This window comes from Cyrtonyx montezumae, unplaced genomic scaffold (assembly GCF_038088225.1).
Source record: "Cyrtonyx montezumae isolate F1298 unplaced genomic scaffold, pur_monq_1.0 scaffold_43, whole genome shotgun sequence".
Classification (NCBI taxonomy): Eukaryota; Metazoa; Chordata; class Aves; order Galliformes; family Odontophoridae; genus Cyrtonyx; species Cyrtonyx montezumae.
Genome location: NW_027072049.1, coordinates 667,870 through 690,783, shown reverse-complemented (window position 1 = coordinate 690,783; position 22,914 = coordinate 667,870). Strand labels below are relative to the sequence as shown.

Here is a 22,914-nt window from a genome sequence, read left to right as displayed (position 1 = left end):
CCCTCAAAGGGAGGAGACACGGGGACTGAGGCTTTCTCTGCTCCAGGAGCACGCACGTTTCTTGGCCATAAAAGAAATTTCGCAGCGTTGCCTCCCCACCCCATCTTTCCTGCTCCCCCCTCCCCGCGGAGCTGCTGCCCTCCGGCGGCCGCTGGGACTCTGCTCCAGGGGACATTCTCCTCCTGGGAACTCCTCCTGGCCTCGCTGGCGTGGATTTGGTAAAGGGGGGGTGGGGTTAAGAGAAGCTCATCTGCCCCCATGTCATGCTGATCAAGTGCTGCTTTGCAGCTGAAACCAGTTGGCTCAAAATCCCATCCAGCCTAGCCTTGAACACCTCCACACTCATCCACAAACTCACCTGGCAACCTGTTCCAGCATCTCACCACCCTCACAGTAAAGAATTTCTTCCTAATATGTTGTTTAACCTATCCCCTTTCACTTTAAAACCATTTCCCCTTGTACCATTGCTTCATGCCCTTCTAAAAGGGTTAGGGTTAGGGATGCAGTCCTGTGTGCAAGCAGAGTGGGATACTCCATCTCGTGCTTCCAAAGCCTTTGGAGAAGAAGGAAAAAGGTACAAAAATTTGGATTTAACTCCTTGAACCTTTCAATGACTGGTGCAGGCAGGTGCTGCTTGTCCTGCAAGCACTTCTGTGATGGGGATGTGGGGCATGAGTGGGTGGGAGGCACTGGGCACAGTGTGGGCTCTCATCGATGATCTCTGGGAGTTGGATGCTGCCTAGAGAGCTGGACAAAAACTGAGCTGGGGGGAATCAATGAAGGGATGCTCTGTATTGTGAAGCCTTTCGTGTAATTAAGGTGAAGTGCAGCCAGAAGCCGAGTTTCCCGTGTCCCTATGTCCCCAGGGGATGGCTGGTGACCCCAGTGTGATGCTGCAGTGCCTGGGTCCAGCATATAGAACAGGCTGAAGCTGGAACTGGAGCCAGCAGAGGGAGCAGAAACTCCTCCAGCCCGGAGGCAGCAGGGAGAGGAGCTGCCACTGGGATGCCCTGCTCTCCGAGGGGGATTTTTCCTGGCCCTGGGGTTAAACTCAGGGGGTTCTGTCTCCTTTTCCCATCCAGGCATCCTGCTTCATTCCTGCTTCATTCATTCTGCTGCAAAATGCCCCTATGGAGCAAGGAGAGCAATGCCACAAGGAGGAAAAAGCAACAAGTAAAAACCAAACCAAGCTCCTTTGGGCCCCTAAACACCACAAAAGCAAAATAAGGACTCAGCTCTCATTTCTGTAATAGAGAAATCATTGGCATGTTCCTGCCAAGCTACCCTCTACCCCCAGCCCATCAGCCTCCTGCTCCCGACTTTAGTTGCAATTTATCAATTCTCATTTGGGTTTATTATCTCTGGGGGCTGTGCAAGCAAAGGGAGCTGAGACATACAGAGATCAATCAGAGCACGGTCCCTGTGACATGGGGATCTCCTGTCCTGCACCACCCAGACACATCCTCACCCACGCACAGTGCATGGCCCATGGCTGCTGCTGCTGTAGGACCCTGAGTTGGGAATGGGGGTGGGGTGCAGAGAGCAGGGTGCAGCATGAATGTGCTTCCCTGTGATGGGGATAAAGGAGCACGGGAAGGGGGAGATGGAGGTGCCTGGCTGTGAACACCCCCCACCCAGAGGATGCTGATCCAGCTGTCAGCGTAGAACAGAAGAGCAGAGCAGAGCAGAGCTGGGGGTGGACGGGGCTGGATTGGGCCAGCGCTGCTCTAAGGAAGGAGTGGGTGGCACAGAGCAGCGAGCAGGGATCGGTGAGAGCAGCACGGACCTGAGGCTCAAGGGAGGGTGTGTGGGGGGAACAGGGGAGCTGCCGGTGACCCAGGCCCAACACCGACGTGGTGGGCAGCTCTAGGGAGCAGGTAGAGGACCGGGGGAGAGGATGTATTAGGACAGGACCTTAGGGGTCAGCCCACAGCCAGGGGGTAGCACAGGTGTTGCTGTGGTTCCCCATAGCAGGGTGAGGGGCTGCAGCAGCATGGGGAAGGGGTGGGCAGCCTGGGTGAGCGTGGAGGGGGGAGGAAGGCGGTCCTGGGGGGAGCTGTAAGGGGGTGGAGTTGCTGGTTTTTCTTTGAACACGGGGAAGACTTGAGCTGGGAACTTGCATCCGTGGAGCTTCTAGTCGGCAGGCGTCAGCCCTCTGCTCCTGCTGGGGGTCCCCACTGCATCGGGGAGGCAGCAGGGCAGGGAGCATGCGGCCACCTCCTGCTACCTTCCTCTGCCTTGTGCCCCCTTCTTCTTCCCTCTCCCTCTCTTTGCTCAGGGGACCGTGCTGAGCTGCTGGTGACAGAGGCAGCTGGCAGCCCTCTGCCCCTCGCTGCACACTTTGCCTTCCCTTCCAGCCCAGGCACTGGGAGCAAAGAGGCAGGAGGTGGCACGGAGCCCTTGGGATGTGAGCGCAGCAGGTGGGACCTCCAGCTCCCTCCTGCCTTCCTCTGACACTTGGGACCCCGCGTAGACCATGAATGGATCCTTCTTCAACCAGAGCCTCCAGGAGCAAGGAGCATACCCCAACAGGACCCGGGGTTTGGGGCTGCTCCTGGCCTGCTGCAATGGGACCGGCTCGGTGCTGGCACCCGACGGCGGCTCCTCAGTGCTGGCACCCGATGAGCGCAGCCTGTACATCACTCGGGTGGTGCAGATCGCCGTCCTCTGCGTCCTCTCCTTGACTGTGGTGTTTGGCATCTTCTTTTTGGGCTGCAACTTGCTCATCAAGTCGGAGAGCATGATTAACTTTTTGGTGAAGGACCGAAGACCTTCCAAGGACGTGGGAGCCGCGATCATGGGGCTCTACTGATGGCGTGGGGCAAGTGTAGGCAAGTGGCTGGAGCTGGTGCTGAGATGCACGTTCCCATGTGTTTGGGGCAGCTGGGGGGAGTGGGAAAGGGGGGGGAACGATGTCTTTTCATGTGTCTGTGTCCATGGGAAAGCTTTCCAGTGAGCAAACTCCGCCGTGGTGAATGGGGAGATGTCCCCAGCGCTGTGTGAAGCGCAACGACCAGCATCGTGTTGCATGCAGAAATGGCTTAAGTTTTGCATGAAACTTACAGAAACGGTGATAATGTGCAGATTTGGACTCTTGTCTGCTGTTACCTTGGATACTGCGACTTGGGATTTAGGGCTAAAAAAAAAAAAAGTGAAGAAAAATAATAAAAAAAAAGGAAACAACTCAGTACAGAATGAAGAGAAACCGGGGGGGAAGTGGAGCGTGGGGCATGGACCACATCTACGGCCATGGGGCAGGGGAAGGGAAGGACCGTGTGGGTCGGACAGCAAAGTCTGCATGCTATGAAACGTGTCAATCTGTTGTGTTCCAGACCTCGAGCATGCACTGTCGGGTGGTTTTGTAACAGGGAGAGCATGTTCTTCCTCGCTTTTCTGAACTGTCCTGGCAAATAAACTGCTGATTTCTTCTTTCGTGCTACACCTGAGGAAGAAAAGAAACCCTGATAAACACAAAAAGTGCTCCATCCTCCCCAAAGAGCATGTTTGTTTTGTATGTGATGGCTCTTTTTTTCCCTCCCCAAGCACTGTGTTGTTACAGTCTTTGAGGTTTTTGTAGTTTTTTTTTTTTTTTAATTGGTGAACATTCAGGGAAAAAGAAAAAAAAATCACCTGTTTCAAAAGAATTTGGTGTTGTCTTCGTTTTCTTTCCCTTTGTGTGTAGAGTTCAGGTATTTCAACCCCAGTTCTAGAGGTTAAATATAGCCATCCCACTTTGCAGCTGAAGTCCAATTAAAGATCGTTATTTCAAGCAGAAACTAACATGCTTTTTTTCTTTCCCAAAAGCAAGTATCCTTTTCCTGAGCAAATAAATTTGTCAGGAACGATGTGTTTTGGGTGTGTGTTAAATACCTGCACAGTACCAAAGCACAGAGATTTGTAAGGATGCGCCGAACACGTCTTGAAAAGCAACATTTCTGACTCTGAAATCTCCATCTCCTCTGATCCTGATGAGCTGTCAGAGCTAAATTAGGTGAGAGGAGGAAGACTCCCGACCTCTGCTCTGTGATGGAATGACAGCTCTGACTGTGGGTGTGAGATGGAAATAATCTGAGTTTTGTTGCGCCAACAATATCCCTGCTGGGTCTGCAGCTGTAGTGGGAAAGCACTCCTGGGTCCAGGAGGAGCTGCTGCTATGATGTACGTGGATGTGAATTCAAAAGGACAACTCTCTGTTTTTCCCAGTTGCAGGAGCAGGATTAAAGTAGGGTTTGTAACTAATCAGTGTTCGCTGAGCACCTTCCTCGAGGTTCCCATGGGAGACTGATGGGTCATAGAGCAAAATGAATGCAGGCAGTGCTGTCACTGATTGCTCCCAGTGTACAGAGGCAACGTGGCAGCAGGACCAGAGTTTGGTGGTGTCAAGTGTACAGGAGGTGGAGGAGCCATGCCCCGGGGAGCAGCACTGCTCACCCATCGAGAGGGGAAAGATCCCAAGGCACGAGCCCAACTTTGTGTTGGTTTATTCATCCTCTGCTCATGGCCCTTTCTTGAGCATAAGGGCTATGTCTACACTGCCAGGTGGTGGGGATCAAGAGCAGAGGGTCTGCAGGTGGAGCACTGCTGGCACCATTCTCGTTACCATCCTCATAGAATCATAAAGGTTGGACGAGAACACTGAGATCACCAAGTCCATCCATACCCCACAGCATGTGTCCCTGTGGGGTGGCTGGGATTCTGTCTTGTTTATGGTGAGTTGAAAGCACCTGCATGCACGTTACCTTCCCTTGAAATTCCCAATACAAAGAAGATTGCTCCATCAAGAGGAGGAAATATATGGGGAATCTGGAGGACAGATATCAGCACCAAGAAAGCAAGAAGGTAGCCTGCAGGATGCTGAGGGCACCATGGTGCTCCCAGCTCTCACACTGCCATCAGACTCTGCTGCCCTGCCCCAGGGACACAAGCCCTTCCCCAGACAGCAAGGTGCTTGCTCCAGGGCTTGTATAATGATGACAGCCCACAGTGGCTCCTTCTGCAGCCCTTCACCCACGAATATCCCTGCTTCCTCATCCCATCTCCTGCCCACTCATTCAGCTGAAGTTTGTGAGTGGGTATTGGCTCCCATGAAATTTTTAAGCGATTTTTTTTCTTCAATCTTTTTGAGAGAGGATATTTTAACATTATTTTGCTGGTTTATTAAATAGTTCATTAGCTGCCAGAACATCACTGGTGTGCCAGGAGTTAAGCAAGTATGACCAAGAGGCAGTGCTGGCTATACAATGCAGGGGAGAAGAGAGAGAGGGGATCAGCACATCACTGGCAGAGTGAGGACCAGACGTTGAGATTCATCTGAACTCATTTCCTGGTGGTGGAGCTCACATGACCCACAGCCACGCTGACCAGTGGCACTGGTGGGCTGAGCCACGTGACCTCCTGGTTGGCACCTTTTTGCTGGGAAAAGTTTGGCTTTGAGGCAGAATGTGAGTGATTGAACAGTCCTGCTAATGGGGAACTGCTTCTTGACCCCACAGCATGAGCAATCTGCTCCAGACCATCGTGGTCCTCCTCCAGTAGCAATCCCCAACTCATGGACTCTGTTCCAGCTGTAATTTCTTATTTCTAGACGTCCAGCAGAGGAAGGCAGGTGTGAGAGCATTTCCTCCTGCAAACAGCAAGCTGCCAGCTGATTGCACAATTGGAGAAATGAAGAGGTGCCTTGACCCAGTGGTGACAGCCAGCAGCCCTGGCCATCCCATCCTGCCTGCAGTGGAACAAACCCAAGGCAGCTCCTATCCCATACCCAGCCACTCCACCTTGCCCCAGCAGCCCAGGTTGGGGGCAATGAAAGAGTTAAATGAGATGAGACAGACAAACAGATTAGGGGGAGGGAAGATCCCTACCTGAGCCTGGCACCAGATGTACCAGAGTGCGTGCACCAAACATACACAGTATTTAATAATTCCTGTGAATTGCCATGGTAATGAAGCGCAGAGTCAGGTTGTCATGGCAACCATCTTTTTTTTTTAGGCAGGGAGGCATTACCCAGGTTGTAACCTCAATCCAGATGGAGCACATTTCTGAAAGCCCCCATACCCCAAAAAAAAAATAGTAAGAAAAAGAAAAGAAAAAAAAAAAAGAAGTAAAATAAAATCAAATTTGATAAGTAGCAGTTTCCTGTCTCTCGTCTAGCAGTTCTGGGCTTGCTCTGTAGGTGGGTGGAGGGAGCCACGTTGCTGCAGAAGCACTGCTCCCAAAAAAGCCTGGGAGCATCTTTAGAGAGTGTTGCTGGATGCTGGGCTGGGATCCTCCCATGGGGGTCTGGGATGCTCTGATATCCCCTGGTTTCCCTCCTAGATCCTGGCATGGCTTCTGGGGTTTCCCTGTAGAGACATGGGAAGTCCATGAGCATCTCTCCAGGTGACAAGCCCCTGTCCCAGCCAAGCCCAGTGAAGGATGCTGTGATCTCATCTGCCTGCATCCTAGCACTGAAGATCTCCAAGACAGGACAGGCAGTCTGGGGGCTGGCAACAGGTAGCACAGCACTTTCCCAGAGGCATATCTAAGAGGAGAGTGCCTATTCCCTGAGCACTGGCAAGGCCTCCATGCTGTGGGCTCCCTAAAGAGGCACCTGCCAAGCTGGAACGGAAATCTGTGTCTGCATCCCTCCTACCACTGGGCAAACAAATGCCACTTCCACTTCCTCTCCCCAGGCTACTGCTCCGTGGAACATGTGCCAGGTTTGTGCTGTCCTCCTATTGAATTTTAACCTAGCACTGGGTAAAACAGCAGCTTTGGGAGCTTGGCTCTTATTAAGGAGGCTGAGGCAGAGCATGCAGGGAGACGGCCTGAAATACACCATGCAGTGACTGAGGAACATCAGTCCCTGCATCCCTGCTGCCACCCAGCATGGTTCTCTCACAGTGTCTGTGGGAGAGCCATCAGCCCCCAGACAAAGCCTCTGTGATTCATTAGTTCTGATGAAGGGATGAGTTGATGCCACAGCAATCTGTGCCCAAGGAAGAACTGAGACCAAACTGAAGAGCCTCACTGCAAGTGAAGGCTTTGAATGGGGTTTGTCCCTCTCACTCTTTGCTGAACCATAGCCCTTCTGGGGGCATTCAGAGTCCTCAGTACAAAACATGGGCCTTACAGATCATGGCTGGTCACTGGGGCTTGGCTGATGATGCTGTTAACTTGTAAGGGTGGTTCAGATCTGCACCAACCCTGACCCACACAGTCCCTGGGCAGTGACAAAATGACAGTTACAGAGCACAGCGCTTTCAGGGATACTGCTCTGGACAGTGCTGTCTGTGGGGGGTGAGGATCTCATTAGGTTAGATGAGTTTTCAGCGGCCACATACCGATGCAGGCATCTCTACAGCAGTTTTTTTTGGCTTTCTGAATCCAACTCAGCTTTCTCAAGTATGAATGAGGGATTGGAAACCCCAGGGTTTGGACAAACACTGAGCCCAGTGAAGCACAAAACAGCCTCAGCATCGCTGACAATTGCCTGTTTTATGGTGTGGGATAAACCTTTGGGCTCTCACCAGTTTCCCCATTAAGATGGCTTAGTCAAGCCATTCTCCAGCAGTGCGGTCAAGTTTGTGTTCCTCTGATTTTACAACCAGAAGTCTTCTTGGACTGGTTTGTTCCATGGGGATATGATTATGGAAAATTTAGTTCAGAGAAAATCAGAATATTGCCAACAGTCAGTACAGTTTGGCACATCCCTGAAGATATCAACACCATCAAAGTGCTGGAAAGAAAAGGGGGCACTGGCAGTGCTCAAAGACATGAGAAAATCTGAAGTGACTGCCTCTGATCTGCTCTGCATGTGGTTCAGGTTGTAAGTGTAACAGAAGTCCTGCTTCAGAGGTGCCTTTACAGGCTCTCATCCTTCCCAGAAACTCATTAGCGTGGAAGACATTTTCGCACCATTAATTTATGGCTGGTTAATCAGCAATAAAGCAAAAATGTCTTATTTTAATGACAAAGATTTTAGCACAGCAGGGTGAGAAGCCGAGAGGTGAGGCTGCATGGCTGTTTGGCTGCAGGTCCAAGATCCACCTGCTCAGGACCATGATCCCTGGCCATGGAAAAGTGCTCTCTGTTGGGGTGCAGCTATTAAATCCAGCAAGTTTCCTCTTCTTGAGTTAACAGAACCCATCTGAACACTGCTGCTCAGGTGAATGGAGCCCTCCTGTCCCCAGGGATGAGCTTTGAAGACACCATCTCTGTAGGTGGGATTTTCATCCTAGTGAGGAGCTGTGAGAATGGCTGTGAGGATGCATACAGGTGTTTGTGCACAGCACCTTCCAGGAACACAGGCTTGGAGAATGCTTCCCTTTCCACGACAGCTGCCTGGCTGTTCTGGGTGCTGGCTCTCTGCCCTGGCACAGCTCTCGTTTCATGCACATGGGGTTTAATCCAGACCCATCCTTGCTGGCAGGACCCACAAGTGTTCACATCACAGGTTTCTGTGCAGCTGTGAGCACTCCCCTCTTGCCTCACTCAGTCCCAAAATGCAGGTTTAAATGGGACAAGACAGCTGAAGAAGCGAGCAAAATGTAATTAGGCTTTAATTAGCTAACTCCGTTCTTTCAGATAATTGAAAATTGGACTAATTGGTTACAATGAATTCCTGGTACAGCTAGCCAGCAAGCTTGGCATGTGCTCTGCCAGCTGCCACACACTCCTGTCCCCACACAAGCACCAGCCTGGCAGCTGAACACAACTGTGACCACCCACTGTCCTGCTGCAATGGGGTGATGTGTTGGCACAGGTTGCCCAGGGAGTGGGGGTCAGTATCCCTGGAGTTATTAAAGGAACACGGAGATATATCACTGAGGGACGTGGTCTGAGGGCATGATGGGGTGGGTTAGGGTTGACCTTGATGATCTTAGAGGTCTTTTCTAACCTTTGTGCTTCTAATTTGTGCAGCTAGCACCTTCTCAGCATCCAGGGATGGCTCAGGGAGGCTGAACAGCTTGGAACAAAGGTGGTGTTGCTCCCTCCATCACAGCGTGTGATGGATCATGCCTAGACAAATGCTGGACTCATTCTGCAGCCTTGGCTCAAGTTCCCCTTCTCGCCCTCTGCTAGCAGTGTGCTGCGTGCCAGGTGGCTGCATTTCATTACAGAGTTTATAAAGAGCCTTGGGAAACAAGACAGGGGGGATGAGGAATTATGCACACATTTCACTCAGCGCTGACTGCTCATCATCTCATCGTACAGCAGTGTAATAATCACTGGGGTGGGCAGGGGGTGAGGAGGGAGGTACTAATCACATTTGCACCATTCCTGCAGTTCACAGCTTTTATTTTTCCATGTTTCCATCAGCCTGGGCTGAAGCACTGGGAGTATTTCTTTGCTTTTTTCGCTTTGGGGGTTAGAACCAATTTCCACCTTACGCGCTTCACAACTGAATGGGAACACTGGGTTCCAGTACTCCCCAACCATTCCAGCCCCATCTCCTTGGCGTTAGGTGCACCAGCTGAGAACCTGGGAGGAACATGTGCTGCTCAGGAATTGCCATGTGCACAGCTATTGAAGAGGCTCAGTCCTGCTGTCTGCAGGTGCCTTGCAGGAGGGCTTTCAGATGGAGAACTGCTCTGTTATCCACTCCAGGAGTGTACCAGGTGATCCTCTGACCGATAGCAGAGAGCAATACCTGGCACCAAAACACAAAGGGACGCATGAATGCACCAAGCATAGCTTCCTCCTCATCTACTGGGACTGGTAGGATGGAGAAATCAAAGAAGAGCAATGACGAGGCATCACTGCCTCCCTCTTTGTTAGGGGCAGACACCCCCCTGAGACCTCCAGTTGTGGCCCCTGCTCAGGGCTGAGTGAAAGCTGCAAGGGTCATGGCAGCTGCAGCACAGAGCATCCCCATCTCCCATCTCGTTGCTGTCTATTCATGCTTCCCCACTTCAGACACACAGGAGTCATGCTGTGAAAACACAGCAGGGAACCTGGAAAAAGCATCATAAATTAACCACAGAAACAGATTTACACTTTGGTCAGTTCATTCTTCACTACACCAAAGTAACACCGTGGGCACTGCATACATCCGCCCTGCTACAGAGGGAAGGGGGGAAAGGCTGTTGCATTGCAAAGGTGTTCCTCAAGCTCCCCAAAAAGTGGAGTTAGATGGGTGCTGGCAGGTTGGTCTCCTGCCCCATTGCCCTTGGTTAAAGCCAGCAATGTCTTCATGTGCTCTGGTGTCTCCTGGTTTATTCCCATCAGTCCTGCACTGATGGGTAGTTTGGAAGCTTGGGAAATAAGCAGAAAGGCAAAGCATTAAAATTCTGAGATAAAGCTCAGCTCGCTTTGCCATAGTCCAGCTGCCACATGTCATTTCCATTTCACAGTTGTTTTTTTTTTCCCTTCTTTTAGTCTCCATTTACTGCAACATGACATCAAAAGAGCTTCTTACAAAACAGACATTGTCACCTTGGCTGTGTTGAAATGCCCAACCTCCTCTTCATGTCCCTCACCCTTTTTTTCCCCTTTTCCTTCACATGTGCTCCCTTTGCCCAGTTGGGAAGATCTCCCCATGAATCCAGGCTACTCCAAGGAAATGCTTCCACTTTGATAGAATCCCAAAGGCAAACGATTCCAAGCTGCCCTGCCATGGTTTGCTTAATGTGGGTCTCCTGCAAGTTAATTCCTCCTGAAATCTCAAGCTGAATGCAAGAGAATTGCCTGTCTTTTTAAAGAAGGAACAATTTCAGCTGGTCATGAATTGCCAAAGCCCTCCGGCAAAACAGCCTCCAGTTTTGTGCTATTAATGCACCTTATGAAATGTGTCAAATCTCAGCTGTCCTTTGCTGGGTTTGCTCTGGGGACTCTGCTTCGTGACTGGGGAAATGCAAAGAGAGTGAGGAGAGCAGCTCTTGAAGGGCAGACAGACCTGGTGCAGCTGCTACACCCAAAGCCCAAACAACGCCTGTGCTGGGGTTGCACCTCGCTGCTTTGCCTGCAGACCACCAGAGACCAACAGAGATGCCCTGAGCATGCACAGTTCCTTGTGTGCAACAGCTCCTGTGCTGATCAGTTGTAAAGGAGACACCACCACAGAGCAGCCAAGGTGCTGCTGGAGCTCCTGCAGTGCCCGTCCCCACTGATAGCTCATGACACAGGGGGTGTGATATCCTTCCCCAGTGGTTCTGATGTTGAGCTCTATCTTCCTACCTGCTCCATGGGATGCGTCCTTCCACTGGGTGCTGGATGCTGAAGAACCAAAATAACTCAATTTTCTCCAGCCAGCGCTGAGCTGGGATCTGTTTGGGAAGGCATCCACAACACCACAGCAGATGGCCAAGCAAGCAAATGCTGTTTTTTATGTCACCTCCGTGTTTCCTCCTCTGCTGTCTCCTGCACTGGAGGCGGTGTTTGGGGCTGGTGAGAGCTGCTGGCATGCGGCTGGCACCAGCACTGAGAACACAGTGACCTCCAGCGAGGTGTCCTCCTGCAGGAATCTGTGCCATAGACAGGGCTTGGGTAGGACTGGAGCTTGGTGTAGGGTGTTTGCTTTCACAAGTTCCTGCCTGCTGGCCCAGGTTGTGGGGTTTTGCCTTGAAATACCATGGGAAGTGGGCCAGGGTCTTCCTCTGCCAGCTGGTGCCTTCTCTTGGCTCCTCTTCTCTCAAGCCTGTCACTAACTGCACATAGAGGGCTCCAGACTGGCCAGCTCCTGATGCTCCTTGATCTGCCACTCTCTTTGTGCTGTCACTTTGCATCCCCTCTTGGGACTCAGACACAGCATTCAAGAATGAGCTGGAAAGAGATGGAGCCCCAAATCCCCCATGTACCGTGGAAATGCAGCACATTTGAGAGAGAGAAGGGGAGCACTGAGACGTTGGTGACACTCTGTGGTCACTGTGCCATGGAGTGGCTCAACAGGGACACATGAATGTGCCCCATGTGGTGCCTGCAGCTCTGTGCCACCATCCCTACTCTCATGGCAGGAGATGGCTGGGATGCCAGCTCCTTTTGTAGCCTGCCTGGTGCAGGAGGAGTGACTGACATCTCCACTTGGCCCAGTGCCCATCTGCCTACTGCTTCTGCCTTGTTGCACTTGGCACTTCTCCCCCTTCTCCCTCTGTTTTTCTACTTGGAGATCTCACACTCCTCTGCCTTGGCAGCGAAGAGGCAGACAAGAATGTGTGGATGGATGTACAGACACAGAACAGCTCACCCATGAGCTGGATGAAGAGCCTCCCTAAATTCAAGGGCCTGGGAGGGGGAGCTCATCTCCAAGCCCCATCTCATGATGGTTTGGGAAAATAAAGCAAAAAGAGATGGTGGTGGGCAGACATGGGGTAGGGCAGCATGTGGGTGTAATGCCAGGTAAATTCTATAGTGGAGAAGGAGAAGGTAGGGAGAGGCAGAAAAGGAGCTGGAGGGGTCTGCACCCACACACCCAGAGCACTGCCATGGAAATAATTTATTGTTTGTGGTGCCAGTGTCCTTCCTGCTCCCACGCTGAGCCAGACTGTATCTCTCTGCCTACCCCCAGCTGCATCTGTGCCACCAAGGTGTGTCACATCAAGGGCCCTGCTGCCCCATTGCTTACATACTTCAGGAAGCAGCACTGCAGCTGCTAAGCCTCGTTCCCCTTGAGGTGATCGTTAGTGAGTCCTCATCCCCTGCTCTGCCCAACAGCTGGGACAGACAGACTGACCAACCACCTCCATGCATGCCCACCTGCCTCTGCTCAGAGCTATTTTGGGACAAGGTTTCCATGAATAGCTCCTCTCATGTGCCAAAACCCAGATAAAATCTGAGCATTCCCCCCAGCCCTCTGGTTTTTATTTTTTATTTTTTTATTAAAAATTTCTTGCATTAAGATAAACCAGGTTGTGCATTAAACAGTGGCCCACGCGTTCTGGGAAACAAAAAGCATGAAGGAACACTGCAATTTGAACTGGTTAGCTGGTACACACTGGGGAATAGCAGCTTGTAAAAGGATTTTCTCAGAACGATCCTTTTGGACTTTCTGAGCCTGCAATACGTGATTGTGTGAAAAAGCATTACAGCCTGCAAGTGTGCAAGTCCCAGCCCCAGAGGTGTCACAGTGACCAAGAGCCATAAAGGTCCCTTACAACCCAAAGTTTTCCATGACTCTATGGTGCTTCCATGTACAGTGGAGAAGTCTGGTTAAGGACTGGGAGATCAGAGCAGCACCAAAGGTCCCAGCAACCCGCTTTGGTGCTGCTCAGGCAGCTTCTTCACTCTTCCTGTAGTAGCCTCGTGCATGAATGCAAGCATCTGCAAATGAAAGGAGTTAATAAGAGATCATGCAAGTGAGGGAACAAACCAGACCCAGGCACTGGTGAGCATGGTGCACCCCAAACCCTGGCAGCTCAGCCCAGCAGGGACAGACAGCACATCCCGATGGAATTCATTTCCCATCAGCTCCACCTGCTCTATTCTAGGAATGCCTGTCTAAATTCATCCCCTGAGGCATCACACTTCTCAGCTCCTGGCCCTTCCCACGCAGAGCTCAGCCAGCAGCTTGCTTACTCTCTGTGAATAAGCATTGCTCCCTGTCTCCCTGCCTGCTCCCCTGCATCTGGGGTCCCACAGGCAGTTCTGCCCTGAAGGATTGGCAGAGATTACCTCCATTCCCCAGTGAGGACAAGGAAGGAGGACCACTGCACAGCACCATGTTTGCTTGGCAGACCTTCGAAAGCATATAGGAGCAGGGCAACATGAACATCATCAGTATCACGTTGGCCTTCAGTGGCATCCTCCCTCCCATTAAGGGCAGGAAAAATACTGCACCAGGGTCTTCACCCCTTGGATTCTGCTTTAAATCAGGGTGAGCAGGAGTGGATGCTCCCAGGTAAAAACACCAATGAGTTCAGCACCCACAGCTAAACTGGTGATCTGGTCTCAGGCAGATCCCAGACCCACTCTGGGAATCACCCTGGTGCAAAGCCACAGCCATCAACTGGTTGTGAGGAGCATGGGTTGTTTGTGGCTCCCCAGGCGGGCACTTTTGGGGTACACACAGAGAACTCAGCAAGCCCAGATGCAGTGTGACATTAGCATCACCAGGATGGACTCATGTGGTGAGATTTGGAATATTCTGTCCCGTTTCAAAAACTAGCACATAAACTCCAACAAGCCCCATGCTTAAACCTCAGGTGGAATTATCCAACACATTGCCCCCTCCCAGGACTCCACCTGTAAAACACCGAGCATTTCTCTCGCTCGTAGTGACTGGCTCTATGTCAGCCCGACAGCAGGCACACCGTGGCCTGCATCCCAATAAATCCCTCTTGATGTCATTTAGTCCCTGTCATTATAACACTGGGCACTGCCTTTTGCAAGCAGATATCTGCATAGCTTGGAACAACACTTTCTTCTCATAGCCTCCCATTTCCCAGATCATTTCCAGGCTTGTGCATTCTGGCCAAGTAATTCTGTGGATTTTCGTTCCAGGAATGTCCAGTTTCCTTTTGGATTTATATAAACTTCTGCCACCCTCACATCCTGCAATAAAGCCCTCCACAAATCAGCTCCCTCATATATAAGATGTCCCCAAGCACACGTTCCTCTTCTTGCCTCCCAGCTTTGGCTCCGATGGCTGTGCCACCATTGCAATGCTATCAGAGCACACCACGCTCTGGTGGATGGTCTGGCCCAGGGTTTTTGGCAGGTGCTCCTCGAGGCAGCTGTAATCACTCATTTAAATCTCATTTGTTTTTATTTTAGAAAGCTCCCCAACAGCACAAAATATTTCTTTCCTGCATCTCATTGGAATGGTGTGCATATTGCCATGGCAACCACGCCAGAGATTTTTTTTGTGGTCCCAGACCCATTTTATTGGTTATTAGGTATCTGAGCAATAAAAATATATATATAGCTCTGCTCTCCCATCTGTCTGCTCCATCTGCTTATTTCCAAGTGAAATACAACCAGTTGGCTCAGCCACAACGTTTTCCCCTCCCTCGTGGGAGTGGGTGAAGGAAACAGAGATGCATCTGCCAGCGGTCGCGTGATGGGATGGAGGAGGAACAAAGGAACTCACAGTGGACATACACCTGACCATAGCACATCTGCAAGATCAAACCAATCCTTTCTCACAGTCCAAGCTTCTGCTCATGGTAACCAGATTTCGTGTTGCCCATGGTCTCCCAGGTGTGAAAGTGAGGAGGAGCCCAAGTGGAGCATGGCCAACATGAGGTTGGTTTGCTGCTGGTGGAGCTGTAACCCAGCCCCAGCTGGCTGCTTGCCTGCTGTGGGGTCACTGGGGAGATGAAATCAAACATGACAGCATTGGGCAGTGCAGAAATCTCATCCCAGCATCAGGACACACAGCCAAGCTGCATCCATTGAGCCCTTTTTGCCTCCATTAAATGGACGGAGAGAAACCTCACTTCATCTCAATACACGCTGCTATAGGGAATGGGAAGAGCTCTGTGCTGAACTGGCCATGGTCTTCCCAATGGTAACCTGCCTTGGGCTGGGGCCCACACCAAAAGCAGTTGGATGAGTCCCACAGATTCCCAGCAGTGTCTGTCTTTCCTGCCCACCCCCACAGCTCCACTGGGAGGGAGGACACATTCTCAGCCTCCAGCTCCCTCACATTATTTAAGCTGTCGGTGGTAATTATAGTGCTGTGTTTCAGCTTGATGCCTCCCAGGGGTCCACACCACACTGAGAGGCTGTAACAGTTCCTAAGGGAGTATTCTGGGAGCCTCTGCTAGTGCTGAGCATGTCCAGCAGCCAGGGCTGAGCCCCTCACTGCTCCAGCTGCTTTTCTTCTGCTGGAAGACCCACATCTATGCTCCCTTCCCCTGCAGAATACAGATGGGAACCACAGCTTTCCTTCAAGGAATGGCAAATCAGCTTTCAGATTCTCAATGCCACCATTCCTTCACCTGCCTCTCCACGAGCTTTAAATCTCTTCACGTGGAAGGAAAGGGAAAGGGCAGGGAGGATGCACAGATCCATCCTGCTCAGGTGACCATTGGTGTCCTCTCCCACAGCTGCATCCTGCTCCAGCTGACCTGCAGAGCAAGGCAGGATGACCCTGTCTCACTGCTCAAGCTCCCTCATTCTTATTATTTGGAAGAACTCTGCTGCCCTTCTCCCCATACAAATCAACACTCGTTGTCAGCACCTTGAACATGGAGCCTGAAGAACCCAGCACACTCCTCTTGATGCAGGAGGTGTTGCTAAGCAAGCTGTCAGGCCAATGCAAAATGAGGAAATAAGCAGCTGGTTGCCTAACTTGTAGCAACATCCTCCAGCCAGGTGGTCCCCCAGGGCAGGGACTGATGGTCTGGCTCCTTTTGTCCATAGCACCTGCTCCAGATGAAGGACCAGACTATTTCCATTTGCTGGTGGCAAGAGAATGGGGACAAAGATACAAGAGAAGAAAAGCAAAGATGAGAGTTAGATTGCATTGAGCTTAGCCATAGAAGTCTGGTGGTAAAGAAGAGCCTTTAGACTGGGAGATCTGAGGCTGCTGTTCAGCTCCTATGTGCTTTGCACAATTTACATAATAAGCCCACAGTAATTATAATTTCATCTTGAATAGGTATTATTTTAATTGCAACTGCCTTTGCAGCACTAATTGGAGAAGTCACAAAGGACCAGCCAAGCAGGAAAGCTCCTGATGGCTCTGGCCTGTTCACACACCCTGCAGACTCCCACATTGGCCAGCTTCACCATGGCTTTCTGCAGTGCAAAGCAAACCACATGGTGCCAGAACAATCAATCCTTAAGCAAGCAAGCAAAGAAACCAAACCTTTTTGTGCCCAGGACAACTGCAACCCTCAGAAAATCTGTCTCAAGACACACTCCCACTGCCTGACCCTGCAGATAGGCATCACAACCTTGGTAAGTGCTGTATCGTGGTCCTTCCCCATAGTTGGGCTTGCCCATACTGGGCTCTGCTCTGTGCCCCATGACCATTTATGCCCTCACTGATGCAAAGGAGGAGGGATCAGGAATAACAGATAGCTGTTTACTTTCCAGTGAAAGCAACCATATCACTTTGAGTGCCTTAATTCCCATTGTTTGATAGTTTCATTTCCAGCCTACAGCCTTTGGGCTGCAAATTATGCTGATTTGCTTGCTTGCTTTTCTGTGGGCACAGACAACCATTTCTCACCACCATTCCAGGGACCAGCAGCCTGCTCCCACCCTTCTCTCCATACACTCCAACTCTGTTCTTCTGAAGCTGTTCAGACCTTCCACATGTCCCTGCCTGCTGTCATCTGTCCTCTCTAATTTATTATCTTCTAAATCATAGTGCTCCAAAGTGGACACACTTCAGCCAGCAATGAGCAAAGCACTCTAATTATCTCCTGCATCTTGGCTATGAGAGTAAGGATGTCTGTTTGGAGAAGAAGGAACAGACCCAAGTTGACAGTGGTCTTTTTTTGGACTTGAAATAAATGCTACATAGAATTACACAGGAGTACTTTTAATTAATTGCCTTACACTGACAGCAGCTGGCAAGACGTCCCTTTGCCCATCAGCACTCAGACAATTAGTTTGCTCCGTGCTCCACCTGAGATGGTAGAGTGGCTCTATATTTATCCAGCTCCTGGTTCAGCTCAAAGTGAATCACTTCCATGAGCGATTTTCCACAGAGGGAAAGCTTTACATTTCATTTCTTCAAAGATCACATCCCCTCAGCTTGGGGATCAGTGTCAGGGGGACTCTGCCCTCTCAGGAGGGCTCCCTGTGGCTCCTGCCTAAAGGTACCAGGTGTGCTCAATACAGGGAATGTGGGGGCTTCTTTCTGCACTGATGCTCCCAGCTTGCTAGGTTTTCATGCTCTGGGGTGGGACATGTTGCATGAAGCATAGGAAAGCACTCTTTCCTCGCTTTGGTCATGGGTGAGTTGTGATTAAGCCCATTTTGCACCACATCGTCAGCAGAAATAGTGTGATTATCTAATTAGATCTTTGCCTGCAGGCTGCTTGCCACATGTGCACAGCTGGATCCAGCATACAGCTGGATGCAGAGAATTAACACAAGGGTGGCACCGAGGCATCTATCCATCCATCAGACCAGGCAGCTTTAACAAGAAAATCCCAAAAGCAGGGCTGGCTGAAGGCTGAGATTACACCAGCAGGCAGAGGAGTGGTGTTCAGCATTGAACTTACACTTACCTTGAAAGAGGAAGAATATTACATACAGTCTGTCACAAGCAGCAGGTATTTGCTTAGAATTGTGTTCTTCAGAAAAGCCTCTAGTGAAATCGTGCATCAAGTGGTGATGAGATTTGTTTGGGGATTGGTTTTATTGATCAATCTCTGCTGGAATTATGGAAATACAAGTCCAGGATATGGGAATGTAACAGTCAAGTAAATCTGCATGGCTTATTTTACAGCATGCCAACAGCAAAATAAACAGCACAAGCAATAGCACTGTTCAATTCAGCAGTGTGCTGTCATCTTAAGTGTGTGGGCAGACACACAAAACAAATACACTGGGAAAATAAAATAAACTAGCTTTAAACACAGCAACCAGGGAAGAGCTGGCTGTACTTAAGCAGGTAAAAGCTTGAAGACTTGTGGCTTAAGCATGTGTGTTTGAAACCTAGAAAGGAACGTAATGCATAATCTTATAATTGAATTGAGGTGGACCTAACTTTGGAAGCCATAAGTTAATGCTGTGGTGCATGATTGGAAGCAATATGTACGAGTAGCAGGAGTTTGGGCCTGCAGAATCAGAATATAATTTTAATTGACTGCTGGTTTAAGCTGGATTAAGCTAAAGCAAGTCTATGATTATAAAGCAAATAAGGATCCAGTGGATCTCAAGTATAGATGAGATCAGTCAAACCAGAACAGCATGATTTCAACTTAAATTTCTTAAGGAACTGTAACTTAAGATTATCAGTTAATAAACTCCAGAGAAGAAGAGTAAAAATACTCTTAATTAAAACCTTAATATAACCAGAAATTCCTACAGTGAATAGAGACTCTGCTGTCGATAAGTGATGCAAGAAGCATTGAGATACAGGTGTCCAAAACAATAAATGAATGGGCAGGAGCACACAGGTCTTGAGCAGCCAAGGGGAGAAGAGCCCGGAGACAAGAGTAAGGAGAAAAGGGGAGGTGAAGGAATGGGGGTGGGGGTAAAAGGAGGAGATCTGGAGAAAGATGAAGCACAGGGAGAAGGTATAATGTCACATCTTACAGCACATCCCTTCCACACAGGGTGCCTGGAAGGGCTCCATCTTTGCCCAGAGGTGGACAAGCAGAGCACAGACCACTAGAGAGCTATGTGCAGGGTCAGCAAAAATCCCTTCTCAGGTACAGGAGAACAGCCAGCTCCTCACTGTGCCTTCAGGCACCAGGCACTGTCCTCCCCTCCCACCCACATGCACTTCTCCAAGCAGCATCATATGCTAATCAAAAATCAGAGTTTTGTTTTTCCTCCTTTAAACACGTCCCAGGGTATGGAGGCAGCGAGGCAGTCCAGGGGGGCTCTCATGTTGCTCAGCAGGATTGGCTCCTCCGGCACAAATGGCTGCTTCTGAGGGTTGTGAGTTGCCCCGTTACTGGAGCTGCCATACAGCATCTCCAGAACATGTCTTGCATCCAGGAGGGCCACCTAATGAGACATCCCAGCAGTGGTCCTGCTGGCACTGAGGAAGGGAGCTGGGCTTCAAAGGATGCCACCCACTCTCTTTTGTGCAGAGGAATTATCCCCACATTTTAAAATCCCACCAATTCCTAAGTCTGTGGAGCACAGGGCTGGAAAAGCAGCCCTGCCCAGAGGGGCTCATGGCAGGGATCGATGCTGCACTGTGGGGCTTTCACATTGCCCCTATATCCTCATGGACACACGATGGTCCCTTGGTCCTCTCAGGTTCCAACAAGGGCTCTGTCCTAGCAGGGAATGCTCTGGTGCAGGAGAGCATCAGCAATCACTGCCAGCAACTAGCGGTTGTCATGGATACCGACGTGCAACTGAGGGTCCAATCCTGCTCTGCTCATCTCTGCCCCTTCAGTTGGGTGACAGCAACAAAAAGTAAAGGTGACAGGAAGGCAGAAGCTTTGCTCTGGGCTGGGTGGGGCTGAGACATCCAGAAGGTTTTACAAACACAGGCAGGTTTCACCAGGCTATTTCCAGAGAGAAACATCTCCCCAGACATAAAGCTGAGGGGTGGAGGTTTTGGATTTCCCATTTGCAGTCACTGTTTCCATTTATCTTACACTTGTCCTGGCTTTCCTTCTGGACAATGTTTTCCGTTGAGCCAATCAGTGTTGTACTTGAACTTTGTCAGAAAATAAGTTCTTGACCAGAGTATTTTCCTTTAAAAATTGGTAGTTAAAGAAGGAACTTCGAGAGATTAAACTTTGTTTCCCAGCTTACTTCTGAAAAGCTTCCCATACATGCACAGAATTGCCCTGATTTAATGTAAGACCTTTTAGGATACAGCAAAGCTGAAATCTACCACAAATAGGAATATTTTCAAGATATTGCTTGCAAACATAACATAATTAGTTATAACAATCTGGTCAAATAGCAGCGTGGGCTGATGATTACAAATGATTACACTGCTGCCATTTACTGCCTTACCACCCCACATTGACAATCCCTTTGGTTTTCCAGAAACCCAGTGACCTCTTTCTCTTAAATCTCAGTCCAGGGAAGCACCTACACGAGTGCTGACACAAACATCCTCACGTGTTGAGAATACCATGGGTGCTAAGAGACTTCAGTCTTACATGTAGTGCAGAAGCAGCATATTTTCCATGTTCCCGTGGAGAATCAGTCCCAGGATGGCAGTGAGACATGAGACTGAAGCACTGCAGAAACCCAACAGAATGGGCTTTTGACCAATCCCAGGACAGAGCATGCAAGCCAGACCTCTGTGCTTGGTGCTTGTGTGCTTGCAGCTGAACCCAAACTCCCTCCACGGGGAACTCTTTGAGTCTTGCTGAAGGAGCTGGACCTTGGCACAAGGAATTTTGCTCCCACTCTTCTTGCCCTCGATTGCAGGGTCAGCCCATCTCAAGAGGCAACTTCCCCCACTACTAGGCAACTGTGACTCCCACCCCCAGCCCACACCACAGACCTGCTAATTATGCTCATCTCAAGTTTAGTCAGAGGACATTTGTTCCCTCCAAGCTGGGCTGTGGAGCTAAGTTGGACAGAAGCAACTGCTGCCTTCTCATCCGTGACCGTGCCAAGGCAGCAACCTCCTTACATGTTGCTGGATGTTTCTGACATGTACATAGCAGCCAGTGGGCATTAGTGTTGCCTCATTAACTTGATTGTGTTTTGGACTGCAACCCTGAGGGTTCATTGGAAACAAGACTGCAAATTCTTTTAGGGTTTTGCAGAGGGAAGAAACTGAGTGTCTGTGGTGGTTGAACACGTCCAGACTCTAAGACCTTCAGTGGTCTCCAGACCCCTTGACTTAGGCAGCCACACACAGCCTTTCCCAGCACCTGCAGCCTGGCAGAGCAGCCTGTTCCCACCACCTCCTCCAGCTTTACTTCAGGTTCCTGCTCTCCCTGCCTTGCAGTCCATCACTCCTATGACTTGTTTTTTTTTCCCTTCCTTCAGCATGCTGACACTCAAGTTGTGTTCAGTCCCATAAAGGATCCTAAGAGCTGGAAAAGGGTCAAGAGGGGAACGCTGTTGAGCTTTACAGCTGACCAGTGGCCCTCCTGCCTGCACCTCTCAGCTGAATACTGTCAGCCTCTGCCCTGCAGACATCATATACACATGTGCTCTATTCTGCCTCTTTGCCCATGGGGCTTTTCTCCCCATTCTCATCTCTAAGGAAGTATTTGACATCCCTTTCCAAGGACTGCTGGGCTAACAGGTCTGCTGGCAGTGGAGCATACTTTCTGCTGAAGAAGTTTCTTGGGAAGGCTTAGTGCCCTGAAACTACTGTACAAAACACAAGACCTGGAGTGGAACCAATGCCACTGCTCCGAGTCTGATTCTCATACTCCAAGCAGCAGAGTCAGCCCCTTCTCTTGCTTGGTTTTTGAATCCAGAGCTCATTTTTATTAAAAATCATCCATTGCTGGAGTGATGCCTCTTGCACTGCATTGCTGCCCTCTCCTGGAGTCACCAACAGCTGCTGGGCTCAGGAAAGTTTTTAACTAATGATGATCTCTTCTCCGAGGCCAAGAAGCTGGGAATCCTTGCAAAAGACCTGTGCCACCTGCATGCCAAGGCTGGCTTTGAAAATGAAGAGATCTCAGGCTGAGCTTTCTCCTGTTTTAAGCCATGTAACCTTGGTCCCAGCAAATGATTGGGATTTCACAAGGGGTAAAGGGAAGCTTTGTAACCTCCAGGTTTCTCTGCATCTGGTATATCCAGTGCTGAAGAGAGATGCTAATAAGAGCCAGTATTTATAGCAAAGTGGACAGTTGTAATCAGAGTGATTTGGGAAGACAAATTCAAAGAAGAGAAATGTGTCCCTCTTCTTCATTGCTGGTACTTCAGCCTGTGTGGAGTGGGTGGAGACACAATCAAAAAGCTGTAAGTATGTTCTCCCTCAATGCTGTTGAGGCCCTTGTTTGTGGAAGGAATCTCTAAAATTGCCCATTTTGTCCTCCAGTTTCAGCACAGTGTGTGTGTCACCACTCACAGCAGCAAGGGTTGGGGTCTCGGGAGGGGAGAGCTCTCCATACATGTGCTTCTCCTCACCCTCCTGAGATGTGTCAGTGTCTCTGGTGTCACTGAGAGCTTCAGCAGAAGAGCCAGCCTTGGGGCTCTGCCTGGGGACCCCACAAAACTTGGTCACTGTCTCCATCGCCTTGGTGATTCCTGCCATCTTGGAAGTTGTTGCTGATGACAGCTGGTACTCTCATTGGAACCAGTAGCAAGAGACACTACAAAAAGACAGATCCAGAGTGATGCCATCCTGTAGCTCATATTGTAGGTTCCCACGGAGTATGATGAGCACTCCCTGTTTGTAGGAGGGCTGAACATCCCTGGTGGGCA

The 22,914-nt window shown here is 50.1% G+C and overlaps 1 protein-coding gene across 1 annotated transcript; it reads left to right on the top strand.

The window, feature by feature from the left end:
• Positions 1–2,099: 2,099 nt before the first annotated feature.
• Positions 2,100–2,887, top strand: RPRML (reprimo like). The gene has a single exon (XM_065747215.1). It carries the CDS (start codon positions 2,477–2,479, stop codon positions 2,810–2,812), a length of 336 nt encoding a protein of 111 aa, XP_065603287.1. The 5' UTR covers positions 2,100–2,476; the 3' UTR covers positions 2,813–2,887.
• The last annotated feature ends 20,027 nt before the right edge of the window (positions 2,888–22,914 follow it).

Excerpts from the sequence above, each read along its gene's own strand:
- RPRML (XM_065747215.1), top strand. The coding sequence starts at position 2,477 with ATGAATGGATCCTTCTTCAACCAGAGCCTCCAGGAGCAAGGAGCATAC.